Source organism: Pongo pygmaeus, chromosome 8, assembly GCF_028885625.2.
Source record: "Pongo pygmaeus isolate AG05252 chromosome 8, NHGRI_mPonPyg2-v2.0_pri, whole genome shotgun sequence".
Classification (NCBI taxonomy): domain Eukaryota; kingdom Metazoa; phylum Chordata; class Mammalia; order Primates; family Hominidae; genus Pongo; species Pongo pygmaeus.
In genome coordinates this window covers 17,908,738-17,930,047 of record NC_072381.2, presented here as the reverse complement: position 1 = coordinate 17,930,047, position 21,310 = coordinate 17,908,738, and the positions used below count along the sequence as shown (strand labels likewise).

The 21,310-nt window shown below is 41.3% G+C and overlaps 1 protein-coding gene across 1 annotated transcript in view; it reads right to left on the bottom strand.

Annotated features, from left to right (window-relative positions):
- Positions 1-1,785: 1,785 nt before the first annotated feature.
- The window catches only part of TMEM236 (transmembrane protein 236), a 45,455-nt gene continuing 25,930 nt past the window's right edge, over positions 1,786-21,310 (bottom strand). Inside the window, exon 4 of the mRNA XM_054436620.1 lies at positions 1,786-2,369. Within this exon, the coding sequence (XP_054292595.1) occupies positions 1,786-2,369 (584 nt within the window). The remainder of the gene's footprint in view (positions 2,370-21,310) is intronic.

Below are 21,310 nucleotides of genomic sequence, written 5' to 3'. Positions count from 1 at the left end.
ACCTGCCTCGACCTCCCAAAGTGCTGGGATTACACGTGTGAGCCACCACAGCCTGCCATATGTCAAATTCTTAAGCTATTTGTTATCACAGATCATTGAAGAAACTGGCTACATAAATCATTACTCTTGCATTCATAAGCCTCTCACAAATCTCTCTAGCATCTGAAAATTCCTATCAAATGAACAGTGCTGACTGGGAATATCAGAATGTGTCCCAACAGGGTGAAAGCAAGTTGCATGACTTTGTATCTAATTATTTTATAACATCAATATATCCATGATATAGTATCACATAAGACCCTGATACATTGGCTAGTATATTTGTAAGCTGAACTTTTAATTTTAAACAGGGCTTGTACTTTGATTATTTATCAAAGTATCAAATTCCACAAATAAAATATTCTTTTACTTTGAAATCTCTGTCTTCACTTTATGGCTTTTTATTATGAAACTTTATCTAGGTATTACAGATGTATCTTGACTTCATTATACTAAACAACACTCATATTAGTACTTCAGTACTGGCAATACAGCTAAGCCTTAAACTGAGCCAAATATCTATTAAAGTGAATTACTTTTTATGCTGAAATCAATTTATTGAATAAAAGTCCCTTGCCACAATGGAATAAAGAATATAATTCCATGTTTGAAGGAACCCCTAAAACTACAATTTTCAAATTTTTAAAAAGTATAATCTGGCCAGGCGTGGTGGCTCACGCCTATAATCCAAGCACTTTGGGAGGCCAAGGCGGGCGGATCACCTGAGGTCAGGAGTTTGAGACCAGCCTGGCCAACATGGTGAAACCTCGTCTCTACTAAAAATACAAAAATTAGCCGGCGTGGTGGCAGGGGCCTGTAATCCCAGCTACTTGGGAGGCTGAGGCAGGAGAATCGCTTGAACCCGGGAGACAGAGGTTGCAGTGAGCTGAGATCGCGCTATCGCACTCCAGCCTAGGGGACAAGAGCAAGACATCGTCTCAAAAAAAAAAAAGTATAATCTAAAAATTATTCAATAATTTCAAGTGTGTTTTTTAAAACTAAATTTAATCAATCAATTCATATAATGCTATCTATAGAAAAGATAAAAATCTTATTCTTGGGCTAACTTGATGGAAAAGGTTCTTAGTTTTTAAAAAGGCTCTATTGAAGAGTATTCTTAGAAAAAGTGTGGTATACATCAGCGGTCCCCAATCTTTTTTGGCACCAGGGCCAAGTTTTGTGGAAGACAATTTTTCCACGGCCAGGGTTGGGGGTGGGGTTGGGTTCTGGGATGAAACTGTCCCACCTCAGATCATCAGGTATTAGATTTTCTTAAAGAGCGCAAGCTAGATCCCTTGCATACGCAGTTCACAATAGGGTTTGGGCTCCTATGAGGATCTAATGCTGCTGCTCATCTGACAGGAGGCAGAATGCAGGCGGGAATGCTCAGTTTGAGGTTCACCACGTGCTGTGCGGTCTGCTTGCTAACAGATCACGGACCGGTACTGGGACCATGGTCCGGGGGTTGGGGACCTCAGTATGCATAACTAACTAAAATTAACTGCTAACATTTTCTAGAAATACCTGAGAGCCAACTTATAAGAATATTACTTTACTTAAATTTAGCACCATTTGTATATGTACAAAAAAAAAAAACTGATATGCTAGAGTTAGTAAAAATGGCTTATTCTCTACAATCTAGTCATTTCCTTTATAGTGCAAACACCTACACCCCAAGAAAAATAGAAGGATTACAAATGTGTACACAGGTATCACAAAGAGGCCTTACTAGATCCCATTTTCTTTTTAAAATGGAGACATTTCGAAGGCAGAAAAAATCCTGAGTCTGGTTAGGTAATTGAAGTAAATGTAAGAGAGAGTCACGAGGATATTTTTACACAGGCCCAGTACGGGTGTGATAGTCCCCAGGGCAATGATTAAACCAAGTCTAACAAAAACGAATGGTAAATCTTGCAGCAGGATGCTCAGGGAATTGAGAAGAGGGTTTTGGGGAGTGAATGTAATTCGAAGGAGAGAAATAAAACTGAATATGTAGACTGGGTATAGCCAGCTTGACTTATACACGTTGGGGTGACCAGCCACACGCACCATTTCTATCGTGTCAGACCACAGGAGAAAGCTCCATAAGAATAACTCTGCCCGGACATCTCGCCGGGACATCATTCTCAGGATTCCAGAGTCACAGGAGGGCTCCTGGGGTCCCATGAACACAGACACCTGGCTCAGTGTCATGGCTCCTGATGGCTGCGACGCCTGGGTGCTGTTGGTTGCCTGGGGAGATGCAGCGTTTTCGTGACTTTGCCTCACTTGCTCCGTCACAGTTTTTATGTGTTGCAAAGAGGTTGAATGGATGTGTCCATTTTCGCTACCTGCAAGTAACAGATTTATTTACATTTTAGTTTTTAAAATGTATCCATTTTAGCTCAAATGTTATTCGAATTTAAATGTTATTCCATTTAAAGGTGGAATTCTCCGTATTCTTTTGTTTTTCACTTAATTTAATTTAATTTAATTTAATTTTAAGTTCCAGGATACATGTGCAGGACGTGCAGTTTTGTTACACAGGTAAATATGTGCCATGGTGGCATGCTGCACCTGTCAACCCATCACCTAGATATTAAGCCCCACATGCATTAGCTATTTATCCTGATGCTCTCCCTCCCCGCATATTCTATTATTTGAGGCCGATTTTACCCATGGAATTTCAAGATAACACTGAAGTAGCACATTGAAAAAACATAGAGGTAGAGAAGGCTCTTGGTGTCTTGGTATTTTCCTGGATTCAGATCCGAAGTCATTTTTTACCACTGCATAATAACAAACATTATTGGTTTCTAAGCTATACACTTTCACATATTATCTCATTTAATCCTCAGAACAAAGCTGAGAAATAGGGATTAGTATCCCATTTTACAACTATGGAAACTGGGGCTTGAGAGGTTAAAGAACGCCGATATTCAAATGCAGTTTGTACTGGGCAGAGCTGGAATTCACACCTAGATTTGTTTGACTCCAATTGACAAACTCTTAACTTTATGGCTGCTATTACCTGTCTAGATGCAATAGATCATGAGCTAATTATAAAACATTTGAGTGTCATAAAATCAAGTGAATCTAAAAGTCCCCCAATCCAACCCTGTCATTTTCTAAGACAAAGGCCCTGCCATTTTGTAAGAAGAGGCTCGCAGAGATTACCATACCCCAGATCTCCAGGCGTGAAGTTTGGTACTAACAGGGAATCCATTGTTTTTGTTTGTTTGTTTGTTTGTTTGTTTTTGTGACACAGTCTTGCTCTGTCACCCAAGCTGGAGTGTAGCAGCATGATCTCGGCTCACTGCAATCTCTACCTCCCGGGTTCAAGCGATTCTCCTGCCTCAGCGTCCCGAGTAGCTGGGATTACAGGTGCACACCACCATGCCTGGCTAATTTTTAGTAGAGACGGGGTTTCCATGTTGCCCAGGCTGGTTTCAAACTCCTGAACTCACGTGATCTTCCTGCCTCGGTCTCCCAAAGTGCTGGGATTACAGGTGTGAGCCACGGTGCCCGGCCTAGAGGGAATCTGTTTGACCACTAGAGATTCATAGTGAAGAGTGACATGCTGAATCCAAGGTTTTTAAGCTGTTCTTTTGCAAAGATTCTTGAAGTGATCGTTAGGATTGGTTAACCTAAAGCATCTCTTCTGTGGCCATGGTCAACACACCAGTGATCTGAATGAATAGGGCACGTGATGCAATACCATTGTGTGTGTGTGTGTGTGTATGTGCGTGTGTGTGTATGTGTGTTCCTCTCCATGTATACATGGGTGTTGAGGTTGGATTATGTACAAATTCTCAAATCTCAAGACCTAAAACAATGTTGATGGCATTTTTTTTATGCACAGAAGGTATAACGAGTTCTTTTTCAAACATTTATCCACTAAAACACCATTTTGGTTGCTAAGAAATTATCAGGACTTGACAAAGTTTACTCAGCAAACATGCTGAGCTGCCATATGATATGATAAGACAAAACTTAAAGGGAGTCATTAGACCAAATAGCTCTAAAGGTCAAAGAGACAAAGTCAATAAAAATTTGTTGAAGCGCATGGAACTGAAACGTGAAAACGTTTTAAAATAAATAAATTATTATTGATAACTAATAAAATGCTTAACTACTGTAAGTAGGAGTTTGCTTAAAGGATACAATACATTTCTAGTTTCTTTTATACAAGTAACTAATTAGTTTTAAAGTTTAAGTGTGAATTGAGCATTTTTATAAACTAAAAAGATAATCTGAATTCTTGATGACACATTACTTCCAGTATGAATCATTGATAGGTAAATGTCAGCACCCATGACCTTAGAAACTTCCTTACCAATATTAGAATTCACAGTGGCCTGAGTGGGAATCATCTTAATAAATAATACTCAAGTAAGGGAGAAAATTATATAACAATTTATTATTCTTAAATTCATAAAACTATCTTTTTAAACTCAGATGCTGATTTGTATCCATTGCACCTCTCGTATTATTTAAAAAATTAATACAGAGCCAGGCGTGATGGCTCATGCCTGTAATCCCAGCACTTTGAGAGGCTGAGGCAGGTGGATCACCTGAGGTCAGGAGTTTGAGACCATCCTGGCCAACATGGTGAAACCCATCTCTACTAAAGATTTAAAAAAATAGCTGGGAGTGGTGGTGGGCACCTGGAATCCCAGCTATTCTGGTGGCTGAGGCATGAGAATTGCTTGAACCCGGTAGGAGGAGGTTGCAGTGAGCTAAGATCACACCACTGCACTCCAGCCTGGGCGACAAGTGAGACTCCATCTCAAAAAAATAAAATAAATAAAAATGAAGTTAAAAATCAATATAGAAAATATTGCCTTATAATATGTCGTGTCCTAGAGAACTTTTGTTCCCCTCTCGGTAGGTGAAACTGTCATAATGAAAATCCAAATGGCTTTGTCAACACTCAGAACACAGTGTATAATTTGGGCTTTTGAGAGATGACTGCAAATTCAGCATTGTTTCAAAGCCAGGAAGTGGAAACCCCAAAAGTGACACATTAACATTTTTTTAAACAGTCAGTGAGAGTCTTAACATTTCAGATGCTAAGAGCAGCTGCTATGAACAATGAATTCTTAGCTGGAGTTTGGTTTTAATGAGATACATGTGTATGTGGTGAGATTAGGTCTGTGAACTTCATATCTCTCCACAGCTCAAATTAAATTAGGGGGTACAGGGACTCTGCTTCCTCTTTTCAAGTGAGAAGTACTAGAACCATTAACTCAAAAGCTCTGATGGCCTCCCAGAGGGCTGGGGAGAGTTAAGGAAGCTGAGAAATCTTTTGGTCATTGGAGGGGACCAGCAAGTACATCTCAGAGCAAGGTACAGGTTCATGGATTTGATACTATTCCCTTTAGCTCCAGGATGAGTTTTCTTTCCAAATAAGTACTTTCTAAATGTCCACTTAGAGCTGGAATTCTTTTTCCCATTGTTGTTAGTTGTTATTTGCTCTGTTTGGGTAAAACAATATGCATTGGTGCAAAATCTATAGAAGATATAAGCATAAAGAGAGAGCTCTCCTCACCTCCTGAGAGGCTCACATGGCCCTGTAAAAAGTAAAAGTAGCAGCCTTTTGATCTAGTTTCCCACATCTGATTCTAGTTGCTGAAACGACTTTTGGTCGTCACTGTGTAAGCTAAATGACCAAGAAAATGTCATTTTGTTAGCAGACAAGAGGCTAAGTAGGCAACTGGTACACACTTTACTTAGTTGTTTATTTATGGATTTATTTTTACCTCTAACTTGTTCTCCAAAAGTTTTTAACACCTAATGTAAAACAAAGGCACATGATAACAATTCAGTAGTGAGGCATTTTCTAGAGTGTTCATTTCTCTTGCAAAGAGAACAGGAAAACAATATGTTATCTAAATAAAAACAGAGGCAGGTATGGTGGCTTATGCCTGTAATCCCGGCACTTTGGGAGGCCGAGGCAGGGGGATCACTTGAGGCCAGGACGTCCAGACCAACCTGGCTAATGTGGAGAAACCCATCTCTACTAAAAATACACAATATTAGCCGGGCACGTTGGTGCACGTGTGTAATCCCTGCTACTCAGGAGGCTGAGGCAGGAGAATTACTTGAACCCAGCAGATGGAGGTTGCAGTGAGCCGGGATTGCACCACTGCACTCCAGCTTAGGCGAAAGAGCAAGACTCCATCTCAAATAATTAATTAATTAATTAAAGAGGAAGAAAAGAAAAAGGAATCACAAAGAAAAGCATCTAAAAACATCCAGGAAGAAAGCTGATGCTAAAAATGCATTCATTAGACTCCCAACTGCCTGTAATGAGCAAATACGGGAGTGCCGTACCAAGCCTGGGCTAGACGTTGGCAAATGGTGTGCCAAATAGCATGGAAGTAGCTCCTAGCTTCATGACTGTGAGTCTCCTGCAATCACACCAATAAATATAGAATAATAAATGGTGGCCGGGCTTTAAAGGAAAGTAAATTCTGTGATGAGAGATAATCAAAGGGGATTCACTGGGGAGTCAAAGGAGGCTCGTCTGAGACTTGACAGTTAAGCAGAGATAGGAAGCATGAGTAGGAGTTGATTCGGTGAAGAATGGAAAAAAGAACTTGCAGGTAGTAGGAATGGCCTGTGTAAATATCCTTCAGCTAGCAGGAACTGAAAGAAAGGAGTTTGGTGAGAGGTGGGGGATGCAGAGAGGAAGTGGGAGAGGAAAAGAGCTGGTGACTATTAAGAAGTTTCTACGTATCAGGCACTGTTCCAAGCCCTTTATATGCTTTAACTCACTTATTAAAACCCTATGGTTTTCCCATTTTATCTTACTTTATGTTATTTTAGAGACAGGGTCTTGCTCTGTTGCCCAGACCAGAGTGCAGTGGCACAATCATAGCTCACTACAGCCTCCAACTCCCAGACTCAAGCGATCCTCCTGCCTCAGCCTCCCAAATAGCTGGGACTACAGGCTTACACCACCACACATAATTTTTTTTTTATTTTTACTTTTTATAGAGACATGGATGACTTGCTATGTTGCCTAGGCTGGTCTCAAACTCCTGGACCCAAGTGATCCTCCTGCCTCAGCCTCCCAATGCACTGAATTACAGGCATGAGCCACTGCATGCAGCCTATTTTCCTATTTTAATGATGAGTAAACTGAGGCACAGAGCGATTATGCACTATTTCCAAGGTCACACAGCTAGCAAGTAGAGAGACCAGAACTTAAGTCCCAAACCCTTAACCCTTGTACCACACTGTCTGTGGCAGACAGATTATAGAGAGTCTTATGGTCTGGGATAAAAGTTTTGGATTTTATTCTAAGTTTATTAGGTTGGTGCAAAAGTAGCCACTTAGAGGCGAATGTGAGGCAGTAGAATGAAGACACAGAAGTCAGCAGAGGCAGCTGATGTGCAAAGAGATTGTTACCCAATTCACAGCAGCCAAAACATAATTACTCAGAAACAAATATGGCTAGTCTTAATTAACAATCCACCAAATCTATTTCTCCCAAGGGGAAAATGGTTAGAGGAACCTAAAAACGAATGATTTAGGCATAACACTGAGAAAAATATATGAAGCAGAAGAAAATTACCAGTCCTTTTAAAATGATTTTCGAAAAAACATTCAGCACACGAAGCAGTGGCAGTCATAATAATTTCAGAGGACAAGGGGAAAAAGGCAATAAATTAAAATACACTTCAAGGTAAATTAGAAACACTGTTATTTATTTCTTTATTCATTTATTTATTTACTTCAGAAACATGGTCTCACTCTGTTGCCCAGGCTGGAGTGCAGGGGCACAATCACAGCTCACTGCAGCCTCAAGTTCCTGGGCTCAAGCGATCCTCCTGCCCCAGCCTCCCAACGAGCTGGGACTACAGGCTCACTCATTCATCCGTTCATTTATTCACTGTCTCAAACACTTAGAATGTCTAAGATACTGTACTAGGAATTGTGGAAGATGCAACAATCAATAGGTATGATTCTCACCCTTCTAGCAGCTTCCATTCAAATACAGCACTCTGGACTAAACCTTAGAAAGCAGAACTTCAACCTCATCATTTATTTATTTATTATTTTTGAGACAGCGTCTTGCTCTACCCAGACTGGAATGCAGTGGTACAATCCTGGCTCATTGCAGCTTTGATGTCCTGGGCAAACGTGATCCTCCCACCTCAGAATCCCAAGTAGCTGGGACTACAGGCACGCGCTATGACGCCTGGCTCATTTTTTTGTTTTGTTTTATTTTGGTTTGTTTTTTGTTTTTTTCTTTTTTTCTTTTCTTTTTTTGAGACGGAGTCCCGCTCTGTCGCCCAGGCTGGAGTGCCATGGCGCGATTTTGGCTCACTGCAAGCTCCACCTCCCGGGTTCACGCCATTCTTCTGCCTCAGCTTCCTGAGTAGCTGGGACTACAGGTGCCCGCCCCCAGGCCCGGCTAATTTTTTTTGTATTTTTAGTAGAGATGGGCTTTCACCATGTTAGCCAGGATGGTCTCGATCTCCTGACCTTGTGATCCGCCCGCCTCGGCCTCCCGAAGTGCTGGGATTACAGGCATGAGCCACCGCGCCCGGCCCTGGCTCATTTTTTAATTTTTTGTAGAGATGGGGATCTCACTATGTTGCCTAGGCTGGTCTTGAACACCTGGCCTCAAGCGATCCTTCTGCCTCAGCCTCCCAACGCACTGGAATTACAGGCATGATCCGCCACACCCAGCTAAACACTGTTATTTTGACACACTCTCTCTGAGGTAGGGAAGACAAGTAATATTGCCAAGCAATAAATGATGAAATGGGACATCAACCTCACAGGTCAGTTCTAATGAAGGAATTCGTCAGTATCTGTAAAGCACTTAAAAATAGTGTTTGGCATATAGAATGGTCATGCATGAGTTAAATAAATAAAAAGTAGCAATAGTGAAATAATTTATTGTTTTAAATTAATTGGGACAGAATAGAATATATTAGAATGCAGTAAATAGTAAGAGTGACTATAATTTGTTTAACTTTGGCTACAGTTACACTATAACTCATTATCTGGTATATCAGGGGAGGTCACAAGTTAGAGAAAGACTGTCACACTACAGAGACTAAACAAGATCATAAGTTTAATTCTCATATTTGCCTGTTCACGTCACAAAGAAAAATGCTACCCTACAGATACAACCCACACAGGTGAAGGCAGCTTACACCAGCTAACAAGAGCCTCTGGTGTGTATCTCTTCCTAATTCCACGATCAGTGTTCGGTGACATCACCTTGGTAGCTTGAAATCGGTCATAGTGGGAGAATTTACACCACAGACATTGGCAAATGCTACAAATCAGGACTTCCCCACTCCTCAACCCCACTCCACAAAGGCAATTGATTAAACACTGACCAGTATACTACTGCCTGTGCTCAAAACTGTGTACAAATTTTCACCAAATAATAACAATGAATTTAAGACAAACATTCAACCCATCATCAGTTCTGGAAAAGCCTGTGGGCATGCATTCCCAACTGTGAAATAGTTGTGGCAACTTTCTTTACAGAAAGCATGAGATTGTTGTTCAGTAAATTCAAAAACCCTAAGATCCCATTTCAGTTCCTTGCCACTCATTGCTTAAATCTGACAATAAATAAATGTATCATTTCTGTATATTATACAATGTAAAATGTTAAGAGAATTATTTTGTCAGAGGACACAACTAGAAAGCTAGGTGGTTTAAATTTTTTTAACTTTTTTTTTGTTGTTGTTAGATGAGGTCTCGCTATGTTACTCAGGCTGGTCTTGAACTCCTGGGCTGAAGCAACCCTCCCACCTCGACCTCCCAAAGTGCTTGGATTACAGGTGTGAGCCACCATGCCCAGCCCACTGGATGGTTTAGAGATCATTTTTCCTTCTACTGCTGCTTTATAGACTTATCTAACACTGGACAAGTATTGCTAAAATCTTAATATTATCCATTTTTAAATATTCTATTTTTAAATATTGAAAAAATGTTCCAATCTAAAATTCCTAATCTTCAGCTTTTCATTCATATTGTGGTCCTTCTCCCCAAGAGATACATGGTTAGACTAGAAAATGTTATTTAATTTACAATATATTTTATATAAAACTAATTATATTATTTATGTTACTTATAATGATATATCTTTCTAGATATATTTTACTCAAAATATATAATATATAAATAAATGCATGCTGAATTCTTCATGTTCTGTTATTCTTATCAGTGTCCCTGAAACATTTATTTATTTTATAATATATATAAAAGTAATACACTATTGAATATGTTTAAAAATATATATATAGTAAGGTAGAATGTCAAGGTGCATACAGTTATCTCATTGCCAAAGAGAAATAATCCTATACTTTGAAATGGTTTGAAATGCCTCTACCCATATTTCCTCCTTCATTCCAAATACTCAGGAGTTTTAAGTGCTTGGATACAGACATGAGCTAGCAATCCCAGCAGGAGCGGATGACAGAAACTGATGCATAATGGATTAAACCTGAGTCACTGCATTCTTAAGAACCTCCGTCAGCCCAGTTTATGCATATTTACTAGTGTAGTTGAAGAGCCCTGGAGCGTCTAGACCAGGAGCTCCCAGAAGGCAGCCTCTGCCTGTTTCTGCTCAGCTTTGTACCCCCAGCACCAGTGGAGTGCCTGGTATTGATATGGAACAGATCCACCATAAAGATTTGCTGAATAAAAAGACTTGGAACCAACCCAAATGTCCAGCAACGATAGACTGGATTAAGAAAATGTGGCACATATACACCATGGAATACTATGCAGCCATAAAAAAGGATGAGTTCATGTCCTTTGTAGGGACATGGATGAAATTGGAAATGATCATCCTCAGTAAACTATCGCAAGAACAAAAAACCAAACACTGCATATTCTCACTCATAGGTGGGAATTGAACAATGAGAACACATGGACACAGGAAGGGGATCATCACACTCTGGGGACTGTTGTGGGGTGGGGGGAGGGGGAAGGGATAGCATTGGGAGGTATACCTAATGCTAGATGACGAGTTAGTGGGTGCAGTGCACCAGCATGGCACATGTATACATATGTAACTAACCTGCACATTGCGCACATGTACCCTAAAACCTAAAGTATAATAATAATAAATAAATTTAAAAAAAAAAAAGGTCGGAGGAATTTCTTTTCTGGAATCTATTAGCATGAGGGAGCAATGAGCATTCTGGGGAAAAAACCTGCACTAAGGCAAGGAAGCCAAAGCATGAAAGCTCAGCCCAACCATTGACTCTGGTTCCCATAGAGTCAATGGGTAAAATGTGGAGCTCTGCACAGAGTCTACTGCTCAGATGCCCCTCTGGCCCAGTCCTGGAGGGAGCCCCTGAAGCGAGGCCATGAGGATTGATTCCACTAACACATGCTGGAAGACGTGGGGAGCACCTGGCAGCACAGGCTGGGGACCGGCATAGCTCAACACTAAGAGAGGATGTAATGCGACATCAGGCCCCACAGAGGGTGCCAGCGCAGACTGGCATGGCACAGTCCACAGTGCTTGGGCAGACAGTTGGCACCAACAGCAGCAGCAGTGCTTCAAAGCATGCCAGAGACCATCCAGGCACCAGTAGTGTCAGGGGTCACCAGGCAGGGGGAAGAAGGGCATGTATTAGTCCGTTTTCATGCTGCTGATAAAGACCTACCCAAAACTGGGAAGAAAAGGAGGTTTAATTGGACTTATAGTTCCACATGGCTGGGGAGGTCTGACAATCATGGCAGAGGGTGAAAGGCACTTCTCCCATGGCGGCAGCAAGACAGAACGAAGAAGATGCAAAAGCAGAAACCCCTGATAAACCCATCAGATCTTATGAGGCTTATTCAACATCATGAGAATAGCAAGGGAAAGACAGACCCCCTATGAGTCAATTACCTCCCCCTGGGACCCTCCCACAACACGTGAGAATTCTGGGAGATACAATTCAAGTTGAGATTTGGGTAGTGACACAGCTAAACTGTATCAGGGCAGATGTGTAATTTCAAGAAGATCGTGTTTGTGATCTCATAGGAAGAAGCCCTGAGAACCCTCCAGTCCCCCCACCTACCCACCTATGCACACACATCCAGAAACAGAAGGACTTAGGGTCCCAAAATAGCAAGTGGAAGCAGAGCGTGAGAAAAGCAGTGTTCTTCTAGATAGGACCTTACTATTAGTATACACACAATGTCAACAACAAATGATCAAGAACATCAGCTGAGCCAGGGGCTTATGCTTGTAATCTCAGCACTTTGGGAAGCCGAGGCAGGAGGGTCACTTGAGCTCAGGAGGTCGACGCTGCAGTGTACTGTGATCGTGGCACTGCCCTCCAGCATGGACAACAGAATGAGACATTGTCTCAAAAAACAGAAGAGAAAAAGAACATCCACACATTACGCAGCTGATCAGCTCTCTTTAACCTAAGATATGAAAATGTAAATACTGAAAATCAGTGACCTATGCCTTTAATGTCAAACTGGGGCCATAAGCTTTTCGTGGTCCATAATAATATGGAACACAAGGCTTGGTATTATAAAGTAACACATGCTGAATTCTTTTATTCCCTTATTCCCATCAGTCTCCCTGAAATATTTGTTTCCAAAGTATTCTGTGACTTGCAAGTGTCTCATTTAATAAACTAAAATTATTCACAATTCTTTTGCCCACTGAGAAAAAAAAAACAATTTAATGCCAAATTATTAAAATCATATAAAGCTGTCAAAATCAAAGGGAGCCTTCACTGAAAATTTTGATAGCACCTGACATTCTATGTCTGTTGGTACCCAGCTCACTCCAGTATAGCTTTTGGCCCAATCTCTAATCCAGACAGCTGGCATTTCATTAGAAGATATAAATCAGAAATCCTACCCTTCTCTTACCCCAGTCTAGTAGATGGCCACTTATTTCTTGAGAAGAGGAAAAAAAAATCCTAGAACTAACATACTTTCCTGAAACTTCCTTCTTCTAAATAGCAAAGGGAGGGTAGGAAAGGAAATATCCCCCCCCGGTTGGTCCCCGGACGCAGTGTTCCTCATACTCACCCCTGAGCACATTGCAAAACAACACATTATGGAAATCCAGCTCACACTCGGGGCTCATCTTGTATAATAAGCTATTTCTTAAAAAGAACTAAAGAGGAACTCAAAATGCCATTCATTTTATTCAGAAAAAAAAGCTGCGTGCTTTTTTTTTTTTTTTCCTTTTAATGTCTATGACATCTCTTACATGCTATTTGGTTAAAGTGTCATGAGTTACATTTCAAGGAAATTTGGAAAGCCAGTTCCCTTTAAGAATTTGGATTGGCCTGTGCTTGGAATGGCCTCTCTGCTTTTAACTTGATATTTATGACAGCTCCTAGTACTTTCTATAGTAAGGGGTTCTCAGAGTGGGCATCATAATCGATGGTGGAGCTTTAAAAAATTACACATGCCAGGTTCTGTCTTCCGGTCTGTTGATCGGTAGGTAGAGCTCATGCATATGTATAGTGAAGACACGTTGATGATCTCTGGTGGAAACCCACGGCTAAGAGTCCCTGCATTTGTGATAACCAGTGGCCCCCGATTCAATGGCAATAGCTTAGACGTTCCATAAAAATTATTGTTGGCATTCATTTTCAGAAATTATATTCTGGTAAGTCAACACCAAGAAGAAATAACTCAGAAAGAAACAGTTCCTTTTCCTTCTTCCTTCCGGCTCTCCAAACTCCCAAACCTGGGTCAGTCCTAACGCTTCTATCTTTTCAACCTGCAAGGCCCAGATTTCTGAGCCTCAGTGAGGAAAAAAATCACATTATCTTGATCGGCCCCAGAACAAATTCCTGGTTCCAATTTCTGCTGCACACTCAACATTACTCATCCATCTGTCTCCCTGTCCCTCGCCCACTTCATCTCCATTCCCCACAGCAGTTACCCCAGAGCTTCCCCATTCTTTTGGGTCCTCTCCCCTCCATCCATCTCCATTGTTCTCGGCAGAAAATTTGCTTCCTATTTCGTGAAGAAATTGGGGCATTATCTGATGTAAATTCCCCCTGCTTGCTTTCTCCCTATCCACTCCTATTATTTTCCCAACTGTGAATCACCTGGGAATCACTAATTTTAAAAATTAGTAGTGCCTGGGCCTCACTCCAGAAAATTATGATTTCATTAACCAGGGAGCACCCTAGGCATCAAAACTTTTAATTTCCATAGTTGATTTTAATGTACAGCCAAGGATGAGAAGCACTGCTCTTAATTAGAGATATAAATCAGGGTCACTCAATGAGGTTTCCTTTTTTAAAATCCAAATATGCCTAATCCCATCCCCAAAGATCCTGATTCAGTTCATCTGGGGCAGCTGTGCTTGGCACTGATATTTTTAAAGCACTCTATTAAGTGCTTTTTTATATGTTGGAAACACCAGAAGAAATACAATAGAAACAGAAGTCTAAAAACTTTGCCAGCTCAGGTAAATAAACATGTTGACTATCCTGTCTGATTTATTGGTTATTTATAAATTAACCAACTTGTATCCTATAGAGAATTCAATTTTTCTTCATTAAACATTTAAATGTAAACTGCTTTGGGAAAATAATTGGTAAATAATTTTTACTTGTAGTGAAAAAAAGACTTTTTAAGCATAACTACACCATACAGAAATACTAATAGCTTGGATGACATCAAAATTTAAAATTCCCTATATGAAAAACACCATAGTAAAATTAAAAGGCAAATGAGAACCCTGAAACATACACTACACCTATGACAGGCAAAACTTAACATCCTTACTATTTATAGAACTCATGAATCAGTGGGAAAAAAAAAGGAAGTAGAAGAAGAAGAAGAAAATAAAAGAAAAATGGCCACACCAACTGAAAAACAGATCAAGGACTTAAATATATGATTTAAAAGAAAATACAAATGGCCAATAAGCCTATGAGAAGATGGCAAACACAACTACAACTACTACTTTAAAAAGCAAATTATAAAGGCGGTAAGGTACTATTCTGCCTACGATACTATTTTGCAAGAGAGGAAATGGAATAAATTTCCAGTGTTGCTAGGTTGTAAGGTTAAGGAGAAACAGGTATTTCTTTACATTGTTATTTAGAGGGTAAGTTCTTTAGAGGGAGCAATTTAACTACACATATCAAAAACCTTAAAAGCTTGCATGGACTTTGAGCCAGAAGTTCTGCATCTAAACATTTGACCTAAGGAAATAACCATCTATGCTGCTGAGGTGCCTGCAGGCACTGACTCAAGTTTCTGATATTAAAAGACCACACAGAAGGCATTGGACGAGGGCCACTGGGAGCAGATTTATTTGAAAACCTTACCCTGCCAACATCATACCGGGCACCTGTCGCTGATGTGATAGTGGAAACCGCCTCCTTTGCAGGGCGCTGAGGTTTTCCACTCAAATAGCCTGTTGACCTCACCTCTAGCCAGCCATCTCTGACCATGCGGCTCTCCCTAATGCAGCCAAACCCCTCTTGCCACACCGCACGGTATATACGATCCCATTATGGGCGCCTCTACATTCCCAGCATGTGTAGCCAGTCCCTAGTAGTCACTTTCTTCTGGCAGTGTTCTTGCTGAGGAGTCTGGGCATAAGCAGATGCTCCAGGCCTTCTGAGGACACTCTGCAGTCATCATCCTGATATCATTCGGCTCCCATCCAATGATATCATTAACTCCCATCCAGTTAACTCTCTCCATCCCCAGCTTCTGTTTTGCCAGTCAACTCACTGAGAGGTTTCTGACTCCCACACGCAGCACAGGGCACTTTAAACACAACCCACCTGCACTATACATGGACACGTGCTTTAACCGTGACTTGTCTGCCCTGCCTAACTCAAAAGCATATCACCTTAGGCATTCTAACCATATCCTTGTCCTTCTCAACCCTTTTACTTCTGAATAAGACTCATAACAGCAGGATTTATCATAGTTAAAAACTGGAGCAAATCTAGTTGTTCAACAACTGGGGATCTGCTAGGTATATTATCATGGTTCATTAACATAAGGGAATATAATTTGACCAATAACACCTTCTACACAGTAGAAGATGTAATAATAAGGCTGGGCACGGTGGCTCACACCGGTAATCCCAGCACTTTGGGAGGTAAGGTGGGTGGATCATTTGAAGTCAGGAGTTCAAGACCAGCCTGGCCAACATAGTGAAATCCCGTCTCTACTAAAAATACAAAAATTAGAGGGACGTGGTGGTGCATGGCTGTAGTCCCAGCTACTTGGGAGGCTGAGGCACGAGAATCACTTAAGCCCAGGACCAGAGGTTGCAGTGAGCAGAGATCATGCCACTGCACTCCAACCTGAGCAACAGAGTGAGACTGTCTCAAAATGAAACAAAATAAAACAAAAAGAAGACGTAATAATGAGAACGATGCCCACCGTATATTAAGAAAAAAAAATAGTTGCAGAATAGGTTTTCTTAATAGATGAATGTACATCAAGATGCTATCCAGTTAAAAATTTCTAGTTTGTAGGGTTATGGTTGGTTTACCTTTTCTTTTTTGTTTATCTCTCTTTATAACTTTTTTAAATGAGTATGTGTTCTTTTGGAAAAATGAAACATTAGAAAGAAAAAATTCAATATGGCATGTTAAAAGGTTTATCTGTTTTTCAAAGGTGTTGAGACTCAAGCCAGTTTGTACTCCACCAAGATGGGTCACTCTGCCTACAAAGCTGAAATTGCCCAGAGCAGCAGCAGCAGTCACAAGACCTTAGATGGGGGCTCACTTTGCCTCTAGGTGGTGCAGTCATGATTGCCAGGGAGCTGGGCCTGGAGAGAGAGTTGGCAACCTATCTATCTCTTCGTAGAAATGGTAGTGTCCTAGAAACAGGTACGGTTACAATGCTAAATGAAGCCCTAGATTAATGATTTTTAAACATTTAGCATAGGAACCTTTTTCCCCCCAAATAAAATCTCACATAAAACATAAACTCTTAAACACACGAAAATACTGTTCATCATGATGAAGCTCTCCCTTCTCCCAAACACACACATACAACAACACACACACGCATGCAAATTTTCTTTCCTTTTTTTTTTTTTTTTTTTGAGACAGAGTCATGTTCTCTCACCCAGGCTGGAGTGCAATGGTGCCATCTCAGCTCACTGCAATCTCTGCCTCCCGGGTTCAAGCGATTCTTCTGCCTCAGCCTCCCCAGTAGCTGGGATTACAGGCGCCTGCCACCACGGCCGGCTAATTTTTGTATTTTTAGTAGAAATGGGGTTTCACCATGTTGGCCAGGCTGGTCTCGAACTCCTGACCTCAGGTGATCCCCCCCACCTCAGCCCCCCAAAGTGCTGGGATTACAGGCGTGAGCCACCGTGCCCGGCTGCATGCAAATTTTTACAGTCAGTCTTGAAGTAACATTTTAGGTTTCTGAAATGACAATTTAATGAACAGTAGTTGGTTTTAAGAAGGCAATTTGCCTCCCAGCACCAGGTTTGTTGATCAAGGTGTGAAATCCAACCAAGCTTATTTTGATATAGGAGTTAAGAAGAAATTATTTAGGCAGATATGAGGGTACAGGAGTCCTTGGTAAGGTTTTCTTTTTAATGAAAAGCACTCCCAAATCATTTTCTAACAAACAGCAGCTTGTAAAGTCGAGCTGTAGACATAGACAAGCAAGCTGGAAGCGTGCATGGGTGAATGCTGGAAGCTGTGCCAATAGGAAAAGGCCACCTGGGACCAGGCATGGTCAAAATGGTGGCACCATCTTCCCTTCTCTTTTCCAGCTGCGTGTAGAGTGAGGAGCAGGCAACATGGCACCAGCCAAGTGGAAAGCCCATTTGCATAATAAGATTAGGGTAGGGCAACCAGCCTTTTCCGGGTGCTATGTAAACATCACACCCGGTCCAACCAATCTGTGAGCCCTATGTAAATCAGACACCACCTCCTAAAGCATGTCTATAAAACCCGGTGCACTCTGTCATGGGCCAGAATTCCCATTTAGGAGCCCCCCCGTCTCAAAAGAGAGAGAGCTTCTCGCCTTTCTTTCTTTTGTCTATTAAACCTCCGCTCCTAAACTCACTCCTTGTGTGTGTCCATGTCCTTAATCTTCTTGGCACAAGATGATGAACCTTGGGTATTCACCCCAGACAACAACACTGCTTCATTTTCGTTTCCCAAACATGGCCATTTGCTACATACACACCTTAGTTCTTGGAGGCCCAACCTTTCTTCTATGTAGAAAGCTTTCTTTACCATGTCTACCTACGAACTCCTGCAAATCCAAGATCTTCCCTTTAGTCTTTTCTTACCTTCAACACCTTAGATAAAATGAAGTTTTCCTTCATCTGTGGCACCATAGTAGTTTAGCTATTATAATCCATTGTAGCACTTTGTAACAGGGTGTCTGGCCTGGGCTGCAAGTCCTATTTAAATAAGTCTTGAAGATAGGACTGAAAACTCCCTCTCTAATCATGGACACTTTCATGGGTCTGTTTGCACCCACTGGTTTTGATGGGGGTTAAGGAATCAAGGCAGTGACAGGGAGAGGACTCTAATGGTGGCAAGGATTGAGGTTCAGGCAATACAGCTATGCCTGATTCGAGGACCTATGAGACCCCCATGGAGAAAAGCTGCCTCAAAGAAGGAGTCTGGCTCTGCCACATTCAGCCACGAGGTCTACAGGTGGGAGGGGAAATGGTGGCTTCCAAGGGAGCAGAATGGCCATTACCTGAAATCACTGAAGCCCAGCCAATTTGTTGGTACATATACACTCTAAGTGCTAAAAGGCTGTTGTTTCCAAGAAAAAACAGTTATTCTAGTGCTCTGTCTGAGACCTCTTTAGAAAACTAGAACTCAGTGGCAGGAAGCCAATATTCCCACCAGCAGAAGAAAGGAAGTCAATCTAAAGCACCAGCAAAACATCCACCAATATCCCAGACACAGGCAACAGCAGCACCAACAGCATTTAGAGCAGAGCCGAGCAGGGGTGGTAGAAAATAGCATGCCGAGGGGTTTGCAAGTGAGAGTGAAAAGCTGAGTGCAAAGCAGATGCAGCAAGGTAGTCAGGGGTCTGCACCAACAAATAAGGGCACAGGAGACCCACTGTGGGTCTGGTTTAAAACAGCAGCAGCAGGTGGACACGGTGGCTCATGCCTGTAAACCCAGCGCTTTGGGAAGCTGTGGCAAGCAGATCACTTGAGGTCAGGAGTTCGAGACCAGCCTGGCCAACAGGGTGAAACCCCATCTCTACTAAAAATACAAAAATTAGCCAGGCATGATGGTGCCCTCCTGTATTCCCAGCTACTTGGGAGGCTGAGGCAGGAGGATCACTTGAGCCCAGGAGGCAAATGTTGCAGTAAGCCAAGATTATACCACTGCACTCCAGCATGGACACCAGAGCAAGACTCTGTCTCAAAAAAATTAATTAATTAACTAATTAATTAAATGGGAGCAGAGAAAAGACAGTGAGGAAGAGGAGAGGAAAGTCCTCTTCTTCACTGTTGAGCCTCAAATCAGTGTGTACCCCACCAAGATGGGTCACTCTGCCTACAAAGCTGAAATTGCCCAGAGCAGCAGCAGCAATCACAAGACCTTAGATGTGAGCTCACTTTGCCTCTAGGTGGTTCAAGGTCATGATTGCCAGGGAGCTGGGCCTGGAGAGAGAGTTGGCAACCTATCTATCTCTCCGTAGAAATGGTAATGTCCTAGAAACAGGTATGGTTGCAATGCTAAATGAGCACTGACAGATGAGATTCAGTTAGCAAAATTCAGATGGAAGCATTAAGGTGTGCTCATTTGTACCCACAGGCTATCCTTTGTATTCTTGTTATTTGTGCACAGGACTGGGGATTGGCATTCCTAGGTACCACGTACATCTGTGAGATTGCCGTGCGGCAGAGATCCATGTGTCAGAAAAATGCTCCCATGCACGGCTCAACCTCCATGAAACGATGCACTTAGAAGCTGTTGCAAGATAATTACTTGATACTGAGATATTTCCACTGGTAATAGGAAGTTAGTAGAAAGGATTCCTTGGTCCAGTGAAGACTACTTTAAGCATAAGCATATTTCGTCAGCAGAATAACTTATTTAAAATTTTGGAAAAAGAAAAGCTACCCGAAGATAAAAGTTTTGTAGCTTGGAATGAAGATGGTTAGGATGCTGTAAGAGTGTCCATAAATCAAAGCGTTGTAGATTATGTTGGTTTCATCTAGCATAAAGTCCAAACTGCTGCTAGCTGACAGACATGTATGCATTTCAGACTATCTGGAAAGAGCTAAGAACATACTCACTTTTCCCACATTTCCTAAAGGGAGCCAAATTATTCTAGATCTTGTTCATCCCCCGCCTCTAGTCAATTTTTTTTACTTGCAAGTATCACCTGTAGTGAAACTATATTTATGTTATATTTGCTTAGGTTCAGATTTATGTATTTAAGATTTACACGTTAATGTATTCATATATTAATTCATGTTCCAAGGAATAAATGAGAAAACCTCATGGATTCCAAATTTACATAATTTATATCATTAATTTCATGTTAAAATGAGTGTAGGAGACTATTTGGGTTCAAGGTTTACATAAAAATTAAAAGCATGTATCATTCATATTTACAAAAGCATTTCAAGTGACTGCTTGTTTTTTTAAGTGTGAATTTATTAAACAGTGGAACTATCAAACCAGACACTAATCTTCCTAAATTTGGACGGAGAAAAGCTCAAGAAGGAGGCTCTTCAAGTGAGAAGCAGTTGTACAAAATGTGCTAGAGTCTTCTCCCCCAGATCTACTTCTTCTTTAGATGTCTTATTTCAGTTCTCAATGTCATTATTGAAGTTATGGATACAAGGAAATTCCCCTTTAAAAACCCAACTAATGGCTAGCCACGGGGCTCACACCTGTAATCCCAGCACTTTGGGAGGCCCAGGTGGGTGGATCACCTGAGGTCAGGAGTTCGAGACCAGCCTGGCCAACATGATGAAACCCTGTCTCTACTAAAAATACAAAAATTAGCCACCCATGGTGGCACATGCCTGCAATCCCAGCTACTTGGGAGGCTGAGGCAGGAGAATTGCTTAAACCCAGGAGGCAGAGGTTGCAGAAAGCAGAGGTCATGCCGCTGCATTCCAGAGCAAGACTCCATCTCAAAAAAAAAAAAAAAAAAAAAACAACTTATCACTAACAAAAATAAAATGTCATTAACTTATTCCCAAAAAGATACATGTGTCTTTCTTTTTTAAAAAGACCTTTTAACTTAGACAGGAAATTTATATTAATATGGAAAATACAGAGTCATCAGAAACCATCCAATTTAAAGCTGGGTGCAGCTGTGCACAGCTAGAATCCCAGCT